This window comes from Macaca nemestrina, chromosome 6 (assembly GCF_043159975.1).
Source record: "Macaca nemestrina isolate mMacNem1 chromosome 6, mMacNem.hap1, whole genome shotgun sequence".
Classification (NCBI taxonomy): Eukaryota; Metazoa; Chordata; class Mammalia; order Primates; family Cercopithecidae; genus Macaca; species Macaca nemestrina.
In genome coordinates this window covers 40,627,758-40,647,436 of record NC_092130.1, presented here as the reverse complement: position 1 = coordinate 40,647,436, position 19,679 = coordinate 40,627,758, and the positions used below count along the sequence as shown (strand labels likewise).

At 53.3% G+C, this 19,679-nt stretch overlaps 1 protein-coding gene across 8 annotated transcripts in view; it reads left to right on the top strand.

The window, feature by feature from the left end:
* Positions 1-19,679, top strand: part of LOC105467051 (pleckstrin and Sec7 domain containing 2) — a 71,612-nt gene that overhangs the window by 12,300 nt on the left and 39,633 nt on the right. For 6 of the 8 annotated variants that reach the window (XR_011624635.1, XR_011624634.1, XM_071098322.1 and 3 more), the window contains exons 2-6: positions 2,269-2,421; positions 8,177-8,597; positions 11,635-12,084; positions 12,501-12,695; positions 15,804-15,884. Coding sequence is in view for 6 of the 8 variants with exons in the window: in XM_071098322.1 (XP_070954423.1) it covers positions 8,227-8,597; positions 11,635-12,084; positions 12,501-12,695; positions 15,804-15,884 (1,097 nt within the window). In the remaining 2 variants the exon portion in view is untranslated. The remainder of the gene's footprint in view (positions 1-2,268; positions 2,422-8,176; positions 8,598-11,634; positions 12,085-12,500; positions 12,696-15,803; positions 15,885-19,679) is intronic. The other 2 variants (XM_071098323.1, XM_071098325.1) reach the window with 1 other exon arrangement.

Sequence of the window (19,679 nt, the reverse complement as noted above, 5' to 3'; positions counted from 1 at the left end):
TCTTGTGTTCTCCAGCCAGCTACTGCTACATCTCTCTCCTCCCCTTTGCAGAGAAACTTCCAGAAGGGTTGTCTAGACTCATTGTCTCCACATCCTCTCCTCCCCTTTCTCTTGACTCCACTCTTATTGGACTCCACTCCGCTGAACTCTCCTCTCAAGATTATCAGTAACGTTCCTGTCGCTGCACCCAGTAGTCAATTCTCAGTCTTATTGGCAGCATTTGATACGTCCAGTCTTCCTCTTCCTTGAAATATCTTCCTTGGATTCCAGAACACCCATTCTTCTGTTTTCCTCCTACCTTGTGGATTGTTCCTTCTCAGCCTCCTTTGCTGGTTCCTCTTCTCCCCCTCCCAGCTCTTGATATCAGGGTGCCCGAGCACTTGCCCTGCACAGGCTCTTTCCCCTATCTCCACTCCTCCGTACAGATCCCATCCAGTCTTGTGGCTTTAAGTACCACCTATGTGCTGCCAGCCTCCAAATTTAAATCCCAAGTCTCAACCTCTCCCCCTAGCTCCAGTAGCCTATACAGCATCTCAACTTTCCTGCCTGCCAGGTGCCCCCCCTCAACTTGCCCTTATCTTCCTCCCCAAACCTGCTCCACCCAGTTTCCCTTCTTGAGTGGTAACTCCATCCTTCTAGTTGTTCAGGGCACAAATATTGGCGTCACTCTTGGGTCCCCTGTCTCTCTACTGCCCCATGTACAGCCCATGGATGGGTGAAGCTTTAGAGTGCCTGACTTCCCTTCAGTGGGCCATGGGCAAGAGAGAGGAGGTGACAGTGAAATGGCCCAGCACAGCCCCTTTCACATCCGCTTACTTCATACCATATGCTGTTGTATTTTCATCAAGGAGGCCACAACCTGCAGACCCTGAGCTGAAGTCCTAAAGAGGAGACAAGACTGGACAGGAAGAGGAGGGAGAGGAAGGGAGGACTCGGCTAGGGAGAGATGAAGAGAAGCTATATAACACAGAGATTGGGGAGGGGGTGGGGAGGAAGGTCACAGTGGGAGAGGCAGAGAAGGAGAGGAGTTGGGGGGCATGGACAGAGAATGTGAGGACCTAGAGGGTGTAGGATATGTGAAAACCGGGCAGAGAGAAAGGAGGAGGAAGCTTCTTGGTTTCTGTCTCTTGGCTGTTGAAGCAGACTGTGGGGAGCTGCTCAGAGGTGGAGCTCTCTCAGGTCTGCCTTTGCCCAGGTGTTGTATCCGAGGCCGGGCTGGTTGAGAGGATTTGCACTTGGTCAGTCCATTGTAGCTCTCAGGATTCAACTCTCAACCCACAGGCTTATGTTAACCTGTGGGCTCCATGAGCCTGTGGATTGAAGCAGTGTGAGTCCAGTGCCCTCTGAAGTTGGAGGAAGGTGGCCCAGTGGTCATTCTGGCTGTGGACTCTCTTACCAAGACAGCTTAGTCCTTTGTGGTTCCTGATAACTGAGGGTTCACCCGTAGGGAAGTCAGTTGGGCATAGAGTCACCAGCTGTAAACATGATTTGAAATTTGACAGCAGACATCGTGGATTTCATTAGTGTTAAGGGCTCTTCAACCAGCATGCAGATGTATGCAAATGCTAAGCAAATGAAGGTACCAGTTGGCTGGGGGGTTGGGGAGAGAAGCAAGCTGGGAGATGTCCAGGAATGACCTTTGTGGAGCGAGCCCCAAGGGCCCCTGAGAATCCCAGCAGAGCACACGCAGGTTAAGATGCCATTGTGCATGCAGCCCGGGGACTTCTGCTTGCCTGGCCATGAGAACATGAACCCAAGGCAAGGGCTGGTTCCCTGGTGGTCACACTGAGAGAAGGAAAGCAGGTGGGGGTTGGTCATCACTCCAAACTGGCATTACCTGAAAGGTGATGGGCATCTTTAAGGGGGGCATAGGTTCCTGGCCCTTGCCCTACATTTGTGTGTCCTGAGATGGAAAGATAGGAGTGAGCCTGGCCGTGGGTGAGGGTGTTAGGAGGGTAGGACAGTAGGGACCTCAGCTGCCTTGAGAAAGGGAGAGGGTGCCCTCTGTGGTCCCCCTCCTGGCCCCACGGGAGTCTTTCATTTGCCTCTACCCTCAGGCTGGGCTTCTGAAGCCCTTGCCTCAGAACTTGCTCTGACAGCTGCCAAGGACGAATATCCACTGGGTCCCGGCTGAATGGCCTGTGCTGTGTGCTGCTGTCCCGGGCATGGCCCCTCTGGGGGTAGTCAGCTTGGTTCCTTGCAGGCCCTAGAAGGTTTTGGGAGGCAGCAGCCCTCCCTTGAGCACTGAACACATGCCATCTCCTTTAGTCCTCACAGGTGCCTTGAGAGGACAAATGCTGTCGGCATCTCCCATTTATGGAGGAGGACACCGAGCTCAGAGAGGTGGGCAGTTTTCCTGAAGTCACACAGCTCGTGGGTAGCGGAGCTTGGATTTGGAGCCAGGTCTTTCTGAGCACACAGGTAGGGGCACTGACCCGCTCTCTCCTGGACTGTCCCAGTCTGAGGCCCTTGCAGCACAAGGCGGTCCAAGCTGGGAAGACCAAGTGGGTTAAGAGGGTTTGGGGTCATTTTGGGATGTGGAATCTGGGAAGTTCCTGAGGCTCCTGGGTGAGCATCCATTCCAAATTATCCTGGGCATCTCCCTGGGCAGTTGGGATGTGGAGGAGGCCGGCCTGGGCTTAGGGTGGGGGCCTGGAGCTCTTGGAGGTGGGAAGATCCTTAACTCCAGGCCTCTTGGTTGGCAGAGGCTACAAGAGAGCATGGTGAGGGGGGCCCAGCTGAGGGCTCTTCCTGGCAGCACCCTACTGCCCATGTTGCCAGTGGCCTAGCAGGTCCTGTGGAGCCCTGGAGCAGTCTAGGCCTGGCCATCCTAGGCCCCACGGCGGAGTAGGGGCATAGCTGTTCAGGGTCTGTTATGAACACTCCCTACATGCCACCTGTTTGCACTGATCATCTCTTTTAAGTGTCTGTGCGTGTCATGTATGTTCATGTGTGTTCACATGTGTTTGTGTGTCTGAAGATGCTAGCTCATGTGCTAAAATCTGGGTGGTCTAGGGAATTTTGGGTAGGGATTTTGGGGAAGAGTAGTGAGCAATGGGGGTGTTCAGGGTGGGTTTCCAGGGGGCAGAGAATAGGTCCAAGAAAGATTTCTTTGCCAAATAGCCCTCATGGAACTCTCTCCAAGTATCCAATGTCAGATGGCAGGTCCTTGGAGATCGTCCAGTTTAGGGTATGGAATTAAGGATGGGTAGGGGGCTTTGAGCCTTTCCAGATATAGTCTAAATGTTGCACACATTTGTGAGATTTCTGGGGCAGGATCCTCCATCAAGTGTACAAAGAGGTCCAGGACTTGGAACTGGTTGGGGATCGATGGTGCACGTGGGGACATGAGGCCAGAGAGGGTTTTTTTTGTGCCCAACTTCTCCTAGCCCACTGGAAGCAAAATGAGGGTACTGGTGCTCCTAGATTTGCTTCCCTGGGTCAGCTGTGGTCTCAGCCTTGCCACCACACTGACATTCCAGAACAATTTTCTCTGATCCCAGTCCCTTCTGCATACTCAGGATGGTTTTGACCCTGGATGCCTGATGATGTAGATCTTACTGCCCTTAACCTTGCCCCTAGGCCTGCCAGTGCCTTGTCCACCTTTCCAGGCAAATCAGGGGGATTGCCTCATTAGCGGCTGCCCAGTTCCCTCTGTGTGTGTGTGCGTGTGTCTGTGTGTGTGCATGTGTGTGCACACGTGTGTGTGCATGTGTGTCTGCGTGTGTGCATGTGTGTGTGCGCGCACGTGAGTGTGTGCATGTATGTGCGTATGTGTGCATGTGTGTGCACGCACGTGTGTGCATGTGTGTGCACGTGCGTGTGTGTCTGGGCATGTGTGCATGTGCCAACCCCATGCCTGCATTGTATGTCTGCTTTCAGGTCCTGCACCCATGCACTTGCCACTGTGTCTTACAGAGCATGCTGGCCCCTGGAGCCCTCCCTGGTGGGCCCCCACCTCCAGCCCTGTCCTTGGGTTTCCCACAGTCCCTGGCTTGGATCCCACCATAAAAAGGGTCTGTAAGATTATTTCTTTGACAGTCTAGCATTCCATCAGAATCTCAGCCTTGCTGCTTTCCAGCTTTGTGACTCTGAGCAGTTCCTCAACCTCTCTTAGCCTCTGCCACAAATAGGCATGATGATAATCCTTGTTATTCATCTAACAAATATTTTTAAAGTGCCTACTCTGTGCCAAGCATTGCATTGGACTCTGAGGAGACAGCCGTGAACATGACATAGTCCCCACCCTCACTGAACTTACATCCTAGTACAGAGATGGGCAGGGAATCAGTAAGCACATAGAAAAGGGAGCTTCAGTTCTACTGAGTGCTATGGTGCTCCACGGAGGAGTGTGATGGAGTGCCAGGGGTCAGAGAGGGCCTCTCTCAGGAGGCAGTGTTGGAGTTGAGCCCTGAGTGGCAGAAGAGGCTCTTGTAAAGATCTAGGGAAAGAGCATTCTAGCCAAGGGTATAGCTGGTGCAAAGGCCCTGAGGTGGGAATGAACTCAGGGAGCGGAAAGAAGGCCATTGTGGCTGATGTGGGAGAGCATGGGGGCATGGGATAGAGGGCAGCAGAACCAGCTCCTGCAGGACCTTTTCAGGCCATGCTGGGGAGACTGGATTCTAATCTAAGAGGGATGGTTAGAGGACTATGAGGAGGGAGGGAGGGAGGTGTGTGTTTTTGCAGCTCCCTCCAGCTGCCACAGGGAGAGTGGGGAGGGGGACAGAGTTGTTCAGGAGAGCTGAGACCCAGGAAGTGCACTCAGCCCTGGCAGTTGGCTGAGCCAGGGTTCCACTATCATTACAGGACCCACCTCAGCTGGTGCTAAAAAGAGGCTGCTGAGCCCAAGGTCATTCCAAGGGCTGAGGCTAGTGGGAGCCCCTGCCTGGAGAGGGACTTGGATCAGGCCAAGAGAGGCTGCAGGAGATCTTGGCCAATGTCAGCCTGTCATTTGCAGGCGTCTCCTTGGGATGTTTGCCCAGTGGCCCAGCTGTGCCCGCTCCCCTGCTCTCGCCAGCAGGACTGGAGGTGGGAAGGGCCACTGCTTTGGGCCAACTCTCTTGGTTGAGGGTTTGGGCCCTTGATCTCCTGGGAGGGTTTGGCGGGGGTCCTGGGAAACTGGGGGCTCATTCTGCGTCTTCAGCCCATTTAGCTGCAGAGGGAGGCTACTCCTGGGTTCTAGAGACAGCTACGCTGTGGGACCTCAGGCAAAGCCTTTCTGGGTTCTGTGCCTCAGCCTTCCTCGTTTGTCAAATATGGTGGTAGAAAGAGTGGAGCACAGCTGCCTTTCATCCTTAACCTTGTAGTGAGTTTGCCCTTCCTTGGACCTTAGCTCTCTCAGCGTTCATGACATGAAGTTTCCCACTGGCCCTGGGGGAGAACAGAGGTGATACTCCCACTCTGTAGATTGGCTCACAAAGGCAAGAGGGAGCAATGATGAATCCCAGGACACACAGCGGTTCAAAGTGAGCACATGGGGCATAGTCTTACACCTCTGCTCTAAAACCTCCCCTCTATGCTGCCCTCCCTTGGACTCAGCAAGAGAGGGGGTTCTGGCTCAGCTACTTCTGGGCTCAGCTGGTCTGCAGTCCAGGCAGGGACTCTGGGCCCCCCGCCCAGAGTAGAACTCAATGCTGCCCCTTGTCTGCCCACCTCCAGAAACAAAGGACATGGCCCAGTGCCTGGTGTTGGCAGGACCTCCATCCTGCTCCCTGCTAAAGGAGGACATAGCAGGGCAGGTAGGGCTGGAGCTAGCCTGAGGCGCTGCTGGAAGTTGGGGGTGGGGTGGAGGAGGTCTCCCAAGAGGTCCTCAATCTGTCCACAATTCTAGCTTTGGTGCTGGTGTAGGCTAAGCATCAAGTGAAGCTGCTGATACTCTTAAACCTCAGGTTTCATGGAGGCTTAGGCAGAGCCCTGACTCAAGGTGGTGGGCTCAGCCTCTAGGTATGTGTGGGGGAGCTTGAGTCATCCTGGTGAAGTCGGGTTGAAACCCTGTGCCCCATAGCCAATGCTCATCCAGGCCCCTGGGCTAGAAAGCAGGTCAGAGGACTGGAACTCAGGCAGCAGGCCAAAAGCCCCCACTTCTTTTTCCTTTCTAAATGTCCCGCCTCCCCCCACCCTCAGTTGAGTCTCAGTTGAGAAGGTGACTTCTTGTTTTTCCTCCTCTGAGTATACAACCGGAGGGAACAGATTGAAATAGCAACTACAGCAGCAGGGATTTAGGGCAGACCAGAAAGAATTCCTTACTCAGTGCTCAACCTCTAGAGGTCCCCGATGTCCTAGGATCAGGGCCCAGATATTTTAGAGCCTGGCTCTTCAGATGTTTAAAAGTCTGTGGGTTTTTGTTTTTGTTTTTTCTTTTTTTTTAAAGTAAAAATCTCCCTTATGCAGTCATCAAAATTCTAGGAGGTGAGGGTCAGTGTAAATGGGCGGGGGTCCCAGGTCTGTCTGTTCTGCCCTCCTCTTTTCCACTCTATATTTGAAAACCCAGGTTAAATAATCTTAACTGGACTGTGGTGGCTGAGCTTCCCACAAGGGCCCAGAATTCCTGAGAAGTGGACCCATCTCCCTCCCCAGGTTCTTGTTCTTTAAGTGGGACTTTTCTTTTGGAGCCTACCTCAGTGTTCCCACACTTGCCTCGTTATAAGAATCACAGAGGACCATACCCCTCCCCTGTAGCTTCTGGTTCTGGAGGTCTGGGGTAGGGCCTGGTAATCTGCATTGTACCAAGTCCCTCAGGTGGTGTTTATGACCAGGCAAGTATAGGAAGTTTGAGCTCACTTATATCCCTGTTGTTGCCCCTGCAGCTCATTCTGCTGCAGCCCAGAAGGCCGGCCAGTCCCTCTCCTGCAGCCTCTCCTGAACCCCCAGCATCCCTCTCCAGAGCAGAGTGGTAGCCAAGGCCCAACAAGGGGAAGAAGGAAGTGGCCCAACCAGAACTGGGAGAAATGGCCCAGATTCTTGCTTCTCTCCAGGGCATTTGGAGGGGCTGATCTGTGTCCCCACTGGCAGAGGACACTTGGGGAGGGGTTTAGCCTAGCCTAAGTGGGCCCAGGGACAGAGAGGGGAAGAGGAGAGAGCCAGAACACAGCCTGTTACACATTACATCTGCCCTCTCCATCTGGGATTAGGTTGGGCAGGAAGCCTCTGGGAAATGTGGGCTGGTCCCAACCCGTTTGAAACAGTGGAGGTGAAGATGACGGGTAAATGGGTCTCCTTATTTTACAGACGAGAAACAGACCCAGAGGGGAGTGGGGCTGGCCTGCACAGGCCAGTGAGGAGGCCTGACCTGGACTCACACGAGTGCATGCAGGGAGTTGGGCAGAGCAGGGCCTGACTCTCCTTCTAGTGCTCTCCCCAGAGTGCCCCTTGGAGGCCTCCTCATGAGTCCCTCCTCGCAGGTGGGTGAGCTCTGATGGGGGCCCGGGAGTGGAGGGGAACCCCAGGCCTCCTCCTTCCTCCCAGACAACTGGGGCTCTGGGCTATGTGTGTGGTGGAGGCAGCCTGGGCTCTGAGAGGCTCCTGGGTGGCGCCACCCGCCCAGCACCCTGGACAGCGCCCCGCGCTGGGCTATCCCTGGCTGTCTCCAGGCTTCACTTTGGCTTCTGGGGTGGGCCCTGCTCCAATTAGTCTGCGTCTGTTGACTTCCTTGTCTCTTCTCTGAACTCCTCCTTGAAGACAGCCTCCCAGCCCAGTTCCCTCCATTAACCACAAAGGTAAGGTTCTCTTATCTCTGGCTCCTGGAGCCAGGGCAAGAACGTGGGAAGAAGCTAGGGGACCGGCTGCTGTCAGTCTGTGGTTTGTCACCATCACTCACCAACAGGAATGGGGGGGGCCCTGCTGGACCCTTCTCCACTTCCTCCCCACTTGAATCTTCCTCAGAGGGCTTTGGTGAACTCTGGCGGGCACAGCAGAGACACAAGAGGTAATAGGAAGGGCAGGGACTGGGGCACAGTGGGCTGGCCAGGGTCAAGGGTGAGGTGAGGTGGCTGCTTGGACAAGGCAGTGAGGGCACCATGACCCAAACCCACACTCCAGCCAGAAGGGCCCCGAGGAGATCGTCTCGGCCATCTCCCACTTTCGGGCAGGCTGCTCTGCCACTGGTCCTGTTGGACTTCAGGCGCCCCCCAGCCCCAGCCCTGTCTGACTGGTTCTTCCTCTCTCCACCCACTGCCAGGTCTAGAGGAGTCCCAGGAGCAGCCAGGACAGGCGGAAGTGGTGGCTGCCATGGAGGAGGACAAACTCTTATCTGCAGTGCCTGAGGAAGGCGATGCCACTCATGACCCCAGCCCGGAGCCTGAGGAGGAGCCGGGGGTCCAGAATGGAATGGCCAGTGAGGGCCTGAACAGCAGCCTCTGCAGCCCAGGGCACGAGCGAAGGGGCACCCCAGCGGACACTGAGGAACCCACGAAGGACCCAGACATGGCCTTCCGTGGCCTCAGCCTTGGCCTCTCTCTCACCAATGGCCTAGCCCTGGGGCCAGACTTGAACATTCTGGAAGATTCAACAGGGTCCAGGTCCTGGAGGGCTGGCGTGCTGGCAGAGGGAGATGATGCTTCTAGGAGCCTCTGCCCAGATGCTGAGGACCCTCAGCTGGAGTGAGTGGATGTCTTGCTATGGGAGCTCACCACATTTGGCTGCTCTGTTTTTGTGTGGCCTGGGCCTAGCCACTTAGTTTCCCTGGTTCTTGTTTTTCTCATACATAAAATGGGGATTTCATATCCCTCTTTTGCCCAGATTCTGGGTGTTTTGAAAGGACAGAGCTGCTGTCAGTCTGTGGTTTGTCAGAACCACAGACTGACTTTGATGGAGAATTCAAAGGCCAGCAGATTGGGGGGCTGAAGGTTATGTCATCGTGAGCTGCTTCTATGTGGGTTGTGGGGGACGGGGAGTGCTGCCCTCCCTCCATCCCAGGCTGGGCATTTGAATTCCAAGTCCTTTTAAAATGCCCAATGTGAAAATTAATCTGGTTCATCCCTCTGCTTCCTGGAAATGAGACTCTCCAAAATCCTTCAGCTGACTCTGGGAAAGCAGGCTTTGGGCTTTAATCCCTCTCAGCTACTCTCCCCTGCAGTAATTGTCAGGAAGTTCTACCAGGGATCTCACTTCAGTCCTGCTTGTTGGAGTTACAGCCCAATTTCTATTGTCCTCAGCAGATGGTGGAGACACCTGGAGTTTTGGGGGTGTGTTGGACACGCAGAGCAGGGAAGGGACAGAGAAATGTCTAGAAGGCACCAGGGTGGGCTGAGAAAAGAAGGCATTTAGAAGTCTTAGTGCGCATAGCTGCAGGCTCTGGCCTGAACGGGCAGTGTATGGGTAGTGTGTGAGTGTGCGTGGGGGCATGATTGTGTGCTTGCCCTGCATGTCATGTGTGCACAGGGATGTGTGAACGTGTTGGTATGCATGTGGATGGTGGCTGTGGGCGGGGAGTGTTGGTGCCCCTGGCCTGGACATTTGTGGCTGCACATTTGGGCGCATGTACATGTTATGTAGGGATAAGTGTCTCTAGGTCTTCGTGGGCAGGAGTGTGAGTATGTGGGGTTGGGTGTCTGTGTCACTGGGTGTGCCATGGCCATAAGCGTGTTTCCATCCAGGCAGGGTCTAGGGCAGCCCCATAGCTGGCAGCAGGGCGGGGGCAGGGGACTGGGGCTTCTTAGAGCACACCGTATTGAGGTGGCATCTTTACTTGGGATGGTGAGGCTAGGGGCAGTTGGAGGCTTGGAGATTGGACTGATGGTCTTCAAGCTCCCATCAGGGCCACTCCTCAGGCTTGCTCAGTTGCATGAGGAGGTGGGAGATGGGGGGTCCATTGGTGGTTCTGACCCTGGGCTGAGAGCTCCCCGCAGGCAGGGCTCTGTCTTGTTTGGATGTCTCTAGTGCCCAGCACAGGCCTGGCAGAGGTGTCTTTACTGGGCTGACTTTGGGTATTTGCCCTGGTGGCCAGGGCAATGGACCTTCTTTCCCCTCCTTTCCTTCCAGAGGTCAGTAGAGGAAACTTCTACCCCAGCCCCTGCCAGGCATTCTGCGTCTTTTAGATTTCTGTCCCCCTCCCCACTTTGTTCCTTGGCAGGAGAGAGCCTAATGAGCCTGCAGTCTCAGCTCCTGCTGGGGCTGGAGTGGGAGTGTCTTCTCCAGGAAGCATACTGGGACAGAATCTTAGGCACTGGGGGGCCAAGGAGATGTTTGAGGGGCAGGGGCACTTCCCAGTCCTCCAAATACAGCTCAGTCTCTGCTACGCAGCAGGGGCTAGGGGAAAGTAGGGCATGACCAGAGCCTCAGGGGAGGCTGATGCAGAGGGAGGGGCGTGCTTCTTTGCCCATCATGGGCCTCGGTTGATCTGAAATGGGCCGGGCTCAGCCTGCTGTGTTTTTTCCTTGTGTCTCTTCCCGTTGCCGGCTGTATCTTCCATCTCTATCCTTGTCTGTCTAGCTCTTTCTTTATCTCTCTCACATTCTGTCTCTGTTGTCCTCCCGTATCCCTTTCCTCTGTCTCTTTCTTGTCCCCCTCTCATGGTCTTACTCTCTCAGTCTCTCTCTCTTTCCTTCCCTGTGTACCTGCTCGTGTCTCTGGTAGATAAGAATCTTCCCAGCCTCCTCAGTTCATGTATGTGTGATGCTGCTTTCCAGGTGCTGGAGATGAACAAAACAAAAGCTCTCATGGAGCTTGTAGTCTAGTGGGGAGACCGAAGATAAATATTAAAACAATGAATACTTATATAGTATGTTGAAAGGAGATAAGTGCTTTGGGGAAGAAAAAGTAGGAAAAAAGGGGCTGGGGTGTTTGGAGGCAGGTTATGGTTTAGATTGGGAGGTCTGGGCAGTCCTCACTGAGAAAGGGATGTAGAAGGAGGGTTTTAGCTGGGGAAGAACACTTTGGGCAGAGGGAACAGCTAGTGCAAAGGCCTCTTTTGGGGGACAGCACAGGATCCTGCAAGGACTTGGGAAGCGTGGGTGGGGCCATGGGGCTGAAAAGCACATGTTCATTCACCCAGCACATCGTTCAGCTAGATGTTCCGAGCACCTACTATGTGTGGGGATGCTCCGTGGCTTTGCAAAGCTTTTGTTCTGGAGCTGGGGAACATACAGTAAACAGGAGAAAAGACAGAATCTTACATGCCGGGAAGGTCTGAGGAGTAAATAAACAGATCCGGAGCAGGAGGCCAGTGTGCTGTGGGCCTGCCTCCCCTGCTCTCTCTGAGGAGGTGGCAATGAGGCCAGACCTGACAGCTGGGATGTGTTTGGTCGAGCTAAGAACCTCCCAGGTTGTGGGAAGAGCAAAATTATGACCCGGTGTGACACTGGTTGTGATAGGAAAATGTTCACATTGCTTTGGGAGCCTGGAGGAAGCAGCCCTCTATGCCGGGCTGGGGGATGAGGCCTTACATTCATTCATTTAGACACATATCTGAAGCCCACTATGGCCCCGGCCCCAGGTCTGCTCTTTTCCCTGCAGTATTCCCAGTACCCAGCCCGGTGTCTGGCACCTGTGCTCAGTCAGTATTGGCTGAAGGGATAAGTGAATAGGATGGGGGGTGGTGTGTCCCTAGGGGGCTCCCAGGCACAGATGAGTGCAGTTACCAGCACCTGTACTGGGGATACCTTGGCAGGATGGTGACTGGCTCCTTGCATCCCACAGGTTGGATGGTCCCGGGGAGCCAGATGTGCGGGATGGCTTCAGTGCCACGTTTGAGAAGATTCTGGAGTCAGAGCTGCTGCGGGGCACCCAGTACAGCAGCCTTGACTCCCTAGATGGGCTGAGCCTCACAGATGAGAGTGACAGCTGCGTCAGCTTCGAGGCCCCCCTCACACCCCTCATCCAGCAGCGGGCTCGTGACAGCCCTGAGCCAGGGGCTGGGCTGGGCATTGGGGACATGGGGTTTGAGGGGGACATGGGGGCAGCTGGTGGTGATGGGGAGCTGGGCAGCCCCCTGCGGCGCTCTATCTCCAGCAGCCGCTCTGAGAACGTCCTAAGCCGCCTGTCTCTCATGGCCATGCCCAATGGATTCCATGAAGATGGCCCCCAGGGCCCAGGGGGGGACGAGGATGATGATGAGGAGGACACAGACAAGTTGCTGAACTCAACCAGGTGAGGCAGGGCCCAGGCTGGGAGCTGGGAGAACCACTGAGCAGATAGGGAGACTGAGACCCAGGGTGGGCAAAGCAGATTAGAGTGACTCAGTATCCAGAGTCAGCACGCCCTCTTCAAGGTCACCTGGTCCATCCTCTGTATCCAGACTTCCCACCCTGCGTCCTGAGGTTTCATTCTGCTCTTCCAGGCCTTCTCAGCCCCGGTAGAAGTGGGGAGTCAGGGAACTATGCTGTGAGTTCACTTGAGAGGCTCTTCTGAAAGTCTGATTTCATTCCCTCCTGCTGCGGTGGAGCTTCTTTCCCTCTTCTGGCCCCTACATGGTTTGCAGTGGCCTGGGGAAACCTCCCAGCCTCCTCCAGGGCCTTTGACCCTGGGCCTCTGACCCTACTCCTCCACCCACCTTCCATCTGCAGTGACCCCAGCCTGAAGGATGGCCTGTCAGACTCAGACTCTGAGCTCAGCAGCTCGGAGGGGTTGGAGCCTGGTAGCGCAGACCCACTGGCCAACGGGTGCCAGGGGGTCAGTGAAGCTGCTCGTCGGCTGGCACGCCGCCTCTACCACCTTGAGGGCTTCCAGCGCTGCGATGTGGCCCGGCAGCTGGGCAAGAAGTGAGTGTGGTCTCCCCCACCCCCAACCCTGGGCAAACCTCGTGTCTTCCTCAGCCTCAAGGGTTTGTGGGTGACCTTCTTCAGGGGTGCCTTGTGCTGGGGGGTGGCTCCCAACAGTTCCCCGAGGACACCTCCTCCCGCCACTGTCCTCATTCCTGGCCTCGCCCTAAATCTGTTTCCTTTCTGGGCTGCTTGGGCGAGGCTGATGCTCTTGGGGAGGGGTGGTGGCGGGCGGCCCCTCAGGGCTGGGGGTGAGGGATGTGGGATGTGGTTATGGGGCCACCATGAATATGAGGACAGAGAACCTGGCAGCATCTGGGCCCAGTTAATGGGGCCAGGGAGAGAGGAGAACCTGGGCCTTGGGGGACACCTCTGGGACCCAGAGCTCAGGAAAGGGCTCCTGGCCTTCATTAAGCACTACTGTCTATTGGGACCAGCTGAAGGGGCTGAAGCCCCCAAAGCCCACACCCTGGCCTTCAGACCGGGTGCAAAGGGGACTGGCTAGATGAGAGCCCCAAGGGGGACCAGGGGACAGGCGGCATTGCAGGACAGAGGAAGTCTGCCGGCACATCCTGCGCACCTCTGACTACTGGTGTGTTCACCTGCCACCTGCCTCTGGCCCTTTTACCCGGAGTGCTTCCCAGCATCCGCATTAAGGCTCTGAGCTGTGCAGGAGCAGGCCTAGCCCTGCAGCACTGCTCACAGGGCTGGGAGACAGTCCAGACCCTTGCCCATGAGTGGGAGGTGACATGCAGGCTTTAGGCCTCAGGACACCCTGAGGGCGGCTCAGGTCCTCGATCCTCCTCTCCCTCCTCTTCTCTCTCCCTCCACTTCTCTCTCCACCCTCCGCAGCCTCCACGCTGCTCCTGCACCGGGTCCCTGACAATCGCGCCAGCCCAGAAATCACAATTCAGATGCCCTCACCTCTTCTGCTGGACTGGACCCCCAAACCTAATGCCATCCTTTCAGGAGCCTTCTTGGTGGCCTGCCCCTGCCCTCTCCCATCTTTTCAACCACTCCCTCCAGCAGCTAATTGTGCTCAAGTCTCTCCCATTTTAAAAACAAAAATTGTTTCTCATCCCCACTTCCTCCTCTAGCCAAAATTCTTGGGTTTTCTGCCCGGGATGGCCTCTATCCCCTTTCTTTCTCCACACTCAGCCCCTCCACACTGGTTTCCTCCCCCCAACACCGACTTCAGAAACCTCTTGTGCCAACATCACTGGTGGCCTTGTGTTTCTGAATCTGGTGGCTGCTCCCCAAGCCTCACCTTAGCCCCTTCAGCAGCTCCATGAGACTGGTCATTTCTTTCTTTTTCTTTAATTAAACTTTTTATTGTGAAAATTTCAACAAACATGAAAGCAGAGAAAAAAAAATCAAACCTCTATATACCCATTACTGGGTTTTAAAGTTACTATTTCTTCATTCTCATTTCATCTATGACCCACAGCTTTTTTCTCATGTGCTGGAAGATTGTAATGCATATTTCAGACACTCTATCATTTGATTTATAAATACTTTAGTATGTATCTCCAACTGATAAGGATCTTTTTTTACATAATCATGATTCTATTATAATTTCTAACAAAATGAACAAAAAATTCTTAATCTCTCCAACATTCAGACTGTGTTTAATTTTCTCTGATTGTCTCAAAAATGTTGGTTTATTGAAATCAAGATTCAAACAGGGTCCACACATCGCACTTGGCTAATTGGTCTGTTAAGTCTCTTTGAATCAACAACAGTTCAGCAGTTCAGCAGTGCTCCTCCCTTCTTAAATGCTGTGTATTTGTTGAAGAAACCAAGCCACTTGTCCTAAAGAATGTTCCACAGTTCAGATGTGGTATCCTCATGCTGTTATTTAACATGTTTCTCTATTTCCCATGGGTCCTGCAAATGGGCAGTAAGCTCTAGGCTTAATTAGAATGAGGTGGAAATTTGTTCTAGTTTTTGACAAGAATTCCTCATGCCAGTCTTCTTGAAATACTGTCTTGGTTGGCCTGCAGGACAACACACCCCACCTCTGGCTGCTGTTTCTCAGCCTTCTTGCTGGCTCGCTCCTGGGTTCCCAACCCGATTTGGGACTCTGGGCCAGCCAGCCTGTCTGTGCCCTCTCCTGTTGCATGGGCTCAGCCCCACCCTGAGCTATTACTGACCAGCTGTGGATTGATGACTCTCACACGGATGCCTGGTCCTGAAGTCTGACATCTCCCACAGGGGACTACCTTCTTGGTCATGCCCCATGTCCATTCCATCTTCGTGTCTTGTGGGTTCTGCCCCCTAAATCTCTCTTCTCCCCATCCCTTCTATCTCTATCTGGACATCTACGGCAGTCCTCATATCAGTCTCCACTTAGCAAGTAGCGCATTCCAAAATACAGACTGCCCATCCCTGCTTTAACCCTTCTGAATCAAGTCCTGGTCCTTCCCCTGGTCCTGGCCTCATCACTTGCTGCCCCATTCCTGTTCTTTTTTTTTTTTTTTTTTGAGACGGAGTCTCGCTCTGTCGCCCAGGCTGGAGTGCAGTGGCGCGATCTCGGCTCACTGCAAGCTCCGCCTCCCGGGTTCACGCCATTCTCCTGCCTCAGCCTCCCGAGTAGCTGGGACTACAGGCGCCCACAACCGCGCCCGGCTAATTTTTTTTGTATTTTTTTAGTAGAGACGGGGTTTCACCGTGGTCTCGATCTCCTGACCTTGTGATCCGCCCGCCTCGGCCTCCCAAAGTGCTGGGATTACAGGCGTGAGCCACCGCGCCCGGCCCCCATTCCTGTTCTTTAGGTTCTGGCCACATGGCCCTGCTAGTAGCTTCTTGGACATGCCATACAGTTTCCTCCCTGGGGACACTGCATCATCCCACCCCTACTCCCTTCGCCTGGTTAGCTTGTAATTCCTTGTGTTGACTGAGACATCACCTCCCCCAGGAAGCCTTCCCAACACCTGCAGACCAAGGTTGAATGTTATGGCCCAACTGGCCAGTAGCCTAGGGGTTGAGCAGGTCTTGGGGGTGGGTGGGTCCGGGTACCCTGGGCCCTACTCCCCAAGTAATGCCTATGATTCTGTCATCCTTGCGCTGGACCCTGCTTCTAACAGACATCCCATACTCTCCTGGCAGCAACGAGTTTAGCAGACTGGTGGCCGGGGAGTACCTCAGTTTCTTCGACTTCTCGGGCTTGACTCTGGACCGAGCACTCAGGTCAGTGGGGCTGGGACGGGCAGTGCCCACAAGTGGTTCAGGCTGCACATCTGGATGCTTATGCCAGCTCTACCATAAACTTGCTGTACAACCTTGGGCAAGTCTTTTGACCCCCTGGTGAGACGTGGGGAAGCGGCCACAGGAGCAGCAGTGGCCCAGTAGTTCAGCGAGTGCCCGCTTCATAGTAGCTGTTAGGATGTGAGGGTGGAAATGTAGTTGTGACTCTAGGAGAGGAAGGGAGGCTCAGGACTTGCCTGTATTGAGCACTTCCTGCCCGCCAGATCCTCTAGGTCTTTACTCACCTTGCTTACTGCATCCTCCGTACCCTGGTAAGGTAGGCACTATCATTCATGTTTTTCACATGAAGAAACTATGGGCCAGAGGGGTAAAGAGACTTCCTCACAGTCATCGAGGGAGGAGATGGTAAAATGGGATTTGATCTCAACTCTATTGGTTTAGGACCTAGGGAGTAGACCTCAGGAGGGCCAATTGCAGGTTCCTAGAAGCCAGAGGGTAGAATGGATGGTTGCAGCCCTGTAGTATCTAGTAGGCTCTGGTGGCAGGGGCCAACTGGGCAGATACTGACCAGGCCCTAGGAGAGATGGAAGCATCTTGGAGCTAAGGGTGGGGTGATTCATGCACGTTAGACCTTTTGACTGTGTTCCACGTGTCTCTTACACTTTAAAAAAATGTAATTTCTGGCTGGGCACGGTGGCTCATACCTGTAATCCTAGCACTTTGGGAGGCCGAGGCCAGAAGATTACCTGAGGCCAGGAGTTCCAGACCAGCCTGGACAACATAGGGAGGCCAAGTCTCTACAAAAAGTAGAAAAATTAACCAGGCATGGTGGTGCAGGCCTGTTGTCCCGGCTCCTCAGAAGGTTTAGGTGGGATCACCTGAGCCTGGGGAGGTTGAGGCTGTAGTGAGCCATGACTGTACCACTGCACTCCAGCCTGGGTGACAGAGTGAAACCCTATCTCAAAGAAACAAACAAACAAACAAACAAAAAAACCTACATACAAAAAAAGTAATTTCCATTCTTTTTTCTTTGCTTCTGTTGGGATATTTTTGGCTGACCTGTTTTTACTTCACTTCACTTACCCTTTTTCTGTTTCTAATGTGTTATTAACCCATTTATGCCTGAGGTTGCAGTTTTCTGAATTACAAAATCAGACCTTGGCGATGACCTTAAGCAGTAGGATATAAATAACTCCCACACGCTTAGCGTTCTGGCACAATAGGCATAAATGGGTTTTGAACTCATTTACTGAGTTTTGAATTTATGTTATATTTTCCATTTCTAGAATTTCTATTTTATTAAAAAAATTAAAAAATAGATTCTAATTATCTGGGTGAATTATCCATCTTTTCCATTATTTTCTCCACCTTTCCCTCTCTTTTTTGAACATATTAGTTGTAAAACCCTTGCTGCTAACTCCAGTATCTATCACCTGAATCATCTGTGTTTATTTCTATTATCTCTTTTTTCTCTTTATTTTCCATCGTATATCCTGTCTCTTTGATTGCTTAGTAACTTAAAAAAAATTGGATGCTGTATACTTTATATAGAATTGTAGTGGTTCTAGATTATTCTATATTCCTCCAGAGAGGGTTTACGTTGCCCTTTGCTAGGCAGTTAGAAGGCGTGTGGGGATGCAGTCCTAATCGTTGCACTGAAGTTTGCTATGGCTCAGGGTGTGCTCTGATCATAAGGTAGAGGTCCTCAGAGTTTTCTACTGGGAGCCTTGTGTGTTCAGTTGGGCAAACCCCTTTCTTGGCTCAGAAGCCTAATTTTGTCTTCTCAGTGCAGCAACACTTCCTCCTCTTCAACAACAAAAAAAATCCCTGTACTTCTCAGAGGATTTCTGCTTAGCCTTTTTGCTTCCTGCCTTTTATATATATATATTTTTGAGACAGAGTCTTGCTCTGTTGCCTAGGCTGGAGTGCAGTGGCATGATCTCCACTCATTGCAAGCTCCGCCTCCTGGGTTCATGCCTTTCTCCTGCCTCAGCCTGCCAGGTATCTGGGACTACAGGCGCCTGCCACCACGCCCGGCTAATTTTTTGTATTTTTATTAGAGACGGGGTTTCACCATGTTAGCCAGGATGGTCTCGATCTCCTGACTTCGTGATCCTCCCGCCTCAGCCTCTCGAAGTGCTGGGATTACAGGCATGAGCCACCACGCCCGGCCTGTATGTTTTATATCTCTGAAATTCAGCAACTATCTCAAAGGGAAAAGTGGCCATGTGTTTACAGCCCCTGAAGTCTCCAGCCTCTTGAAGCCACCCAGTGCCCTGGCTCTTGCCTGTGCCCATAATCAGCAATTCCCCCAGGGAAAAAGCAGCCACAGAAGCTCAAACTACCTTTCCACAGTTCTCTCCTCTCCAGAATCTTGGCCCTTTTGGTCTTTGCTGCCTCAGCAATTTTTCCAATAGCTTAAGAAAATCCATGGTTTTTATTGTTTTCAGTGGAAGTGTTGGTGTTCAGCAGGCTACTGTATCCTGAGCTGAATTGTAAAGATTGCAGTAGAATGAGGAAGATTGGTTGGGGAAGTTGTTCAGTGGGGTCAGCTTATGATCAGAGGTGTAGGTGCTGGACTGAGTGCCTTGTATGCCAGCCCAATACTGAGGCTCATTTGTGCAGGCACTGCAAGCGCGTAGGCTTCTGAAGAGGGTCAGGTGGGAGAGAACAAGCATGAGGTTGGGCGGAGGGGAAAGGTCGGTGTGAGAGGTTGCATAGAGGGTAGAGTAAAAGGGCTGGTGGTGCCAAGATGTGGGGGAGGGTGGGCAGTGGTGAGGCTGCCCCTAGGGACAGCCTGAGAGTTTGGTGGTCGTGGCACTGGGTTGGGGCTTGAGGCAGAGTGTCTAGGGAAGGGGAGTTTGGGCTGGGGAGTAGGAGCTGGGATGGATGGCTCATAGGTAAAACAGGCTAAGGTTGGAATGGGGGAGGTTTTGAGAAAGTCCTGGAGGAATGTGAGAAGAGGGAGGGGCCAGGCTGGGGGACAGATGGGAGAAGAGAACAGGAAGCAAGAGAGATAGGGAGAGGAGGACAGCGAGCTGTCAGACAGGGCAGTGCTATTATGCAGCAGTTGGTTGCTTGGGATTGGATTTTGAGAGTACTCTGCCGTTTTGGATGCCTTGAGGCGCCTCAGAGGGTAAGGGCTGGCTAAGACATGGCTTGCAGGTCCCAGGGTGCCTTAGGAGGTGGCATGAGAGAGGGTAAAACAAAGTGGGCATTGCAGTCATTCTGGGCCAAAATGAAATCAACTATAGCAAAGTTAAGAACAAACCATCTCCTGAACCCAAGACTGATGGAGACACCAATGGCTTCAGCCTGCAATCTCCCTTCCCAAGGGAATGACCTTTGATTTGGGCCTTGAGGGAGATTCAGAGCTGCCCAGCCGAGGAAGGAAGGGTGTCCTGGAGGCCTGGCCTGCTCTGAGGCACTGAAGAGTGAAATGCCTGTTCTGTCTAGGGTGTGAAGATAGCAGGTGGGTGTGAGGTTGGAGGCACAGGAGAGTAGTCCAGGCAGCGAATGTGGCCATGACGTGAGGAGCCTGGGTGCTATTCTGAGGGTGCCAAGGAGTCACAGGTTTTTTTTTTTTTTTGAGATAGAATCTTACTGTGTTGCCCAGGCTGGAGTGCAATGGCGTGACCTTGGCTCACCGCAACCTCTCCCTCCTGGGTTCAAGTGATTCTCTTTCCTCAATCTCCTGAGTAGCTTGGATTACAGGCATGTGCCAGCATACCTGGCTAGTTTTTGTATTTTTAGTAGAGACAGGGTTTCACCATGTTG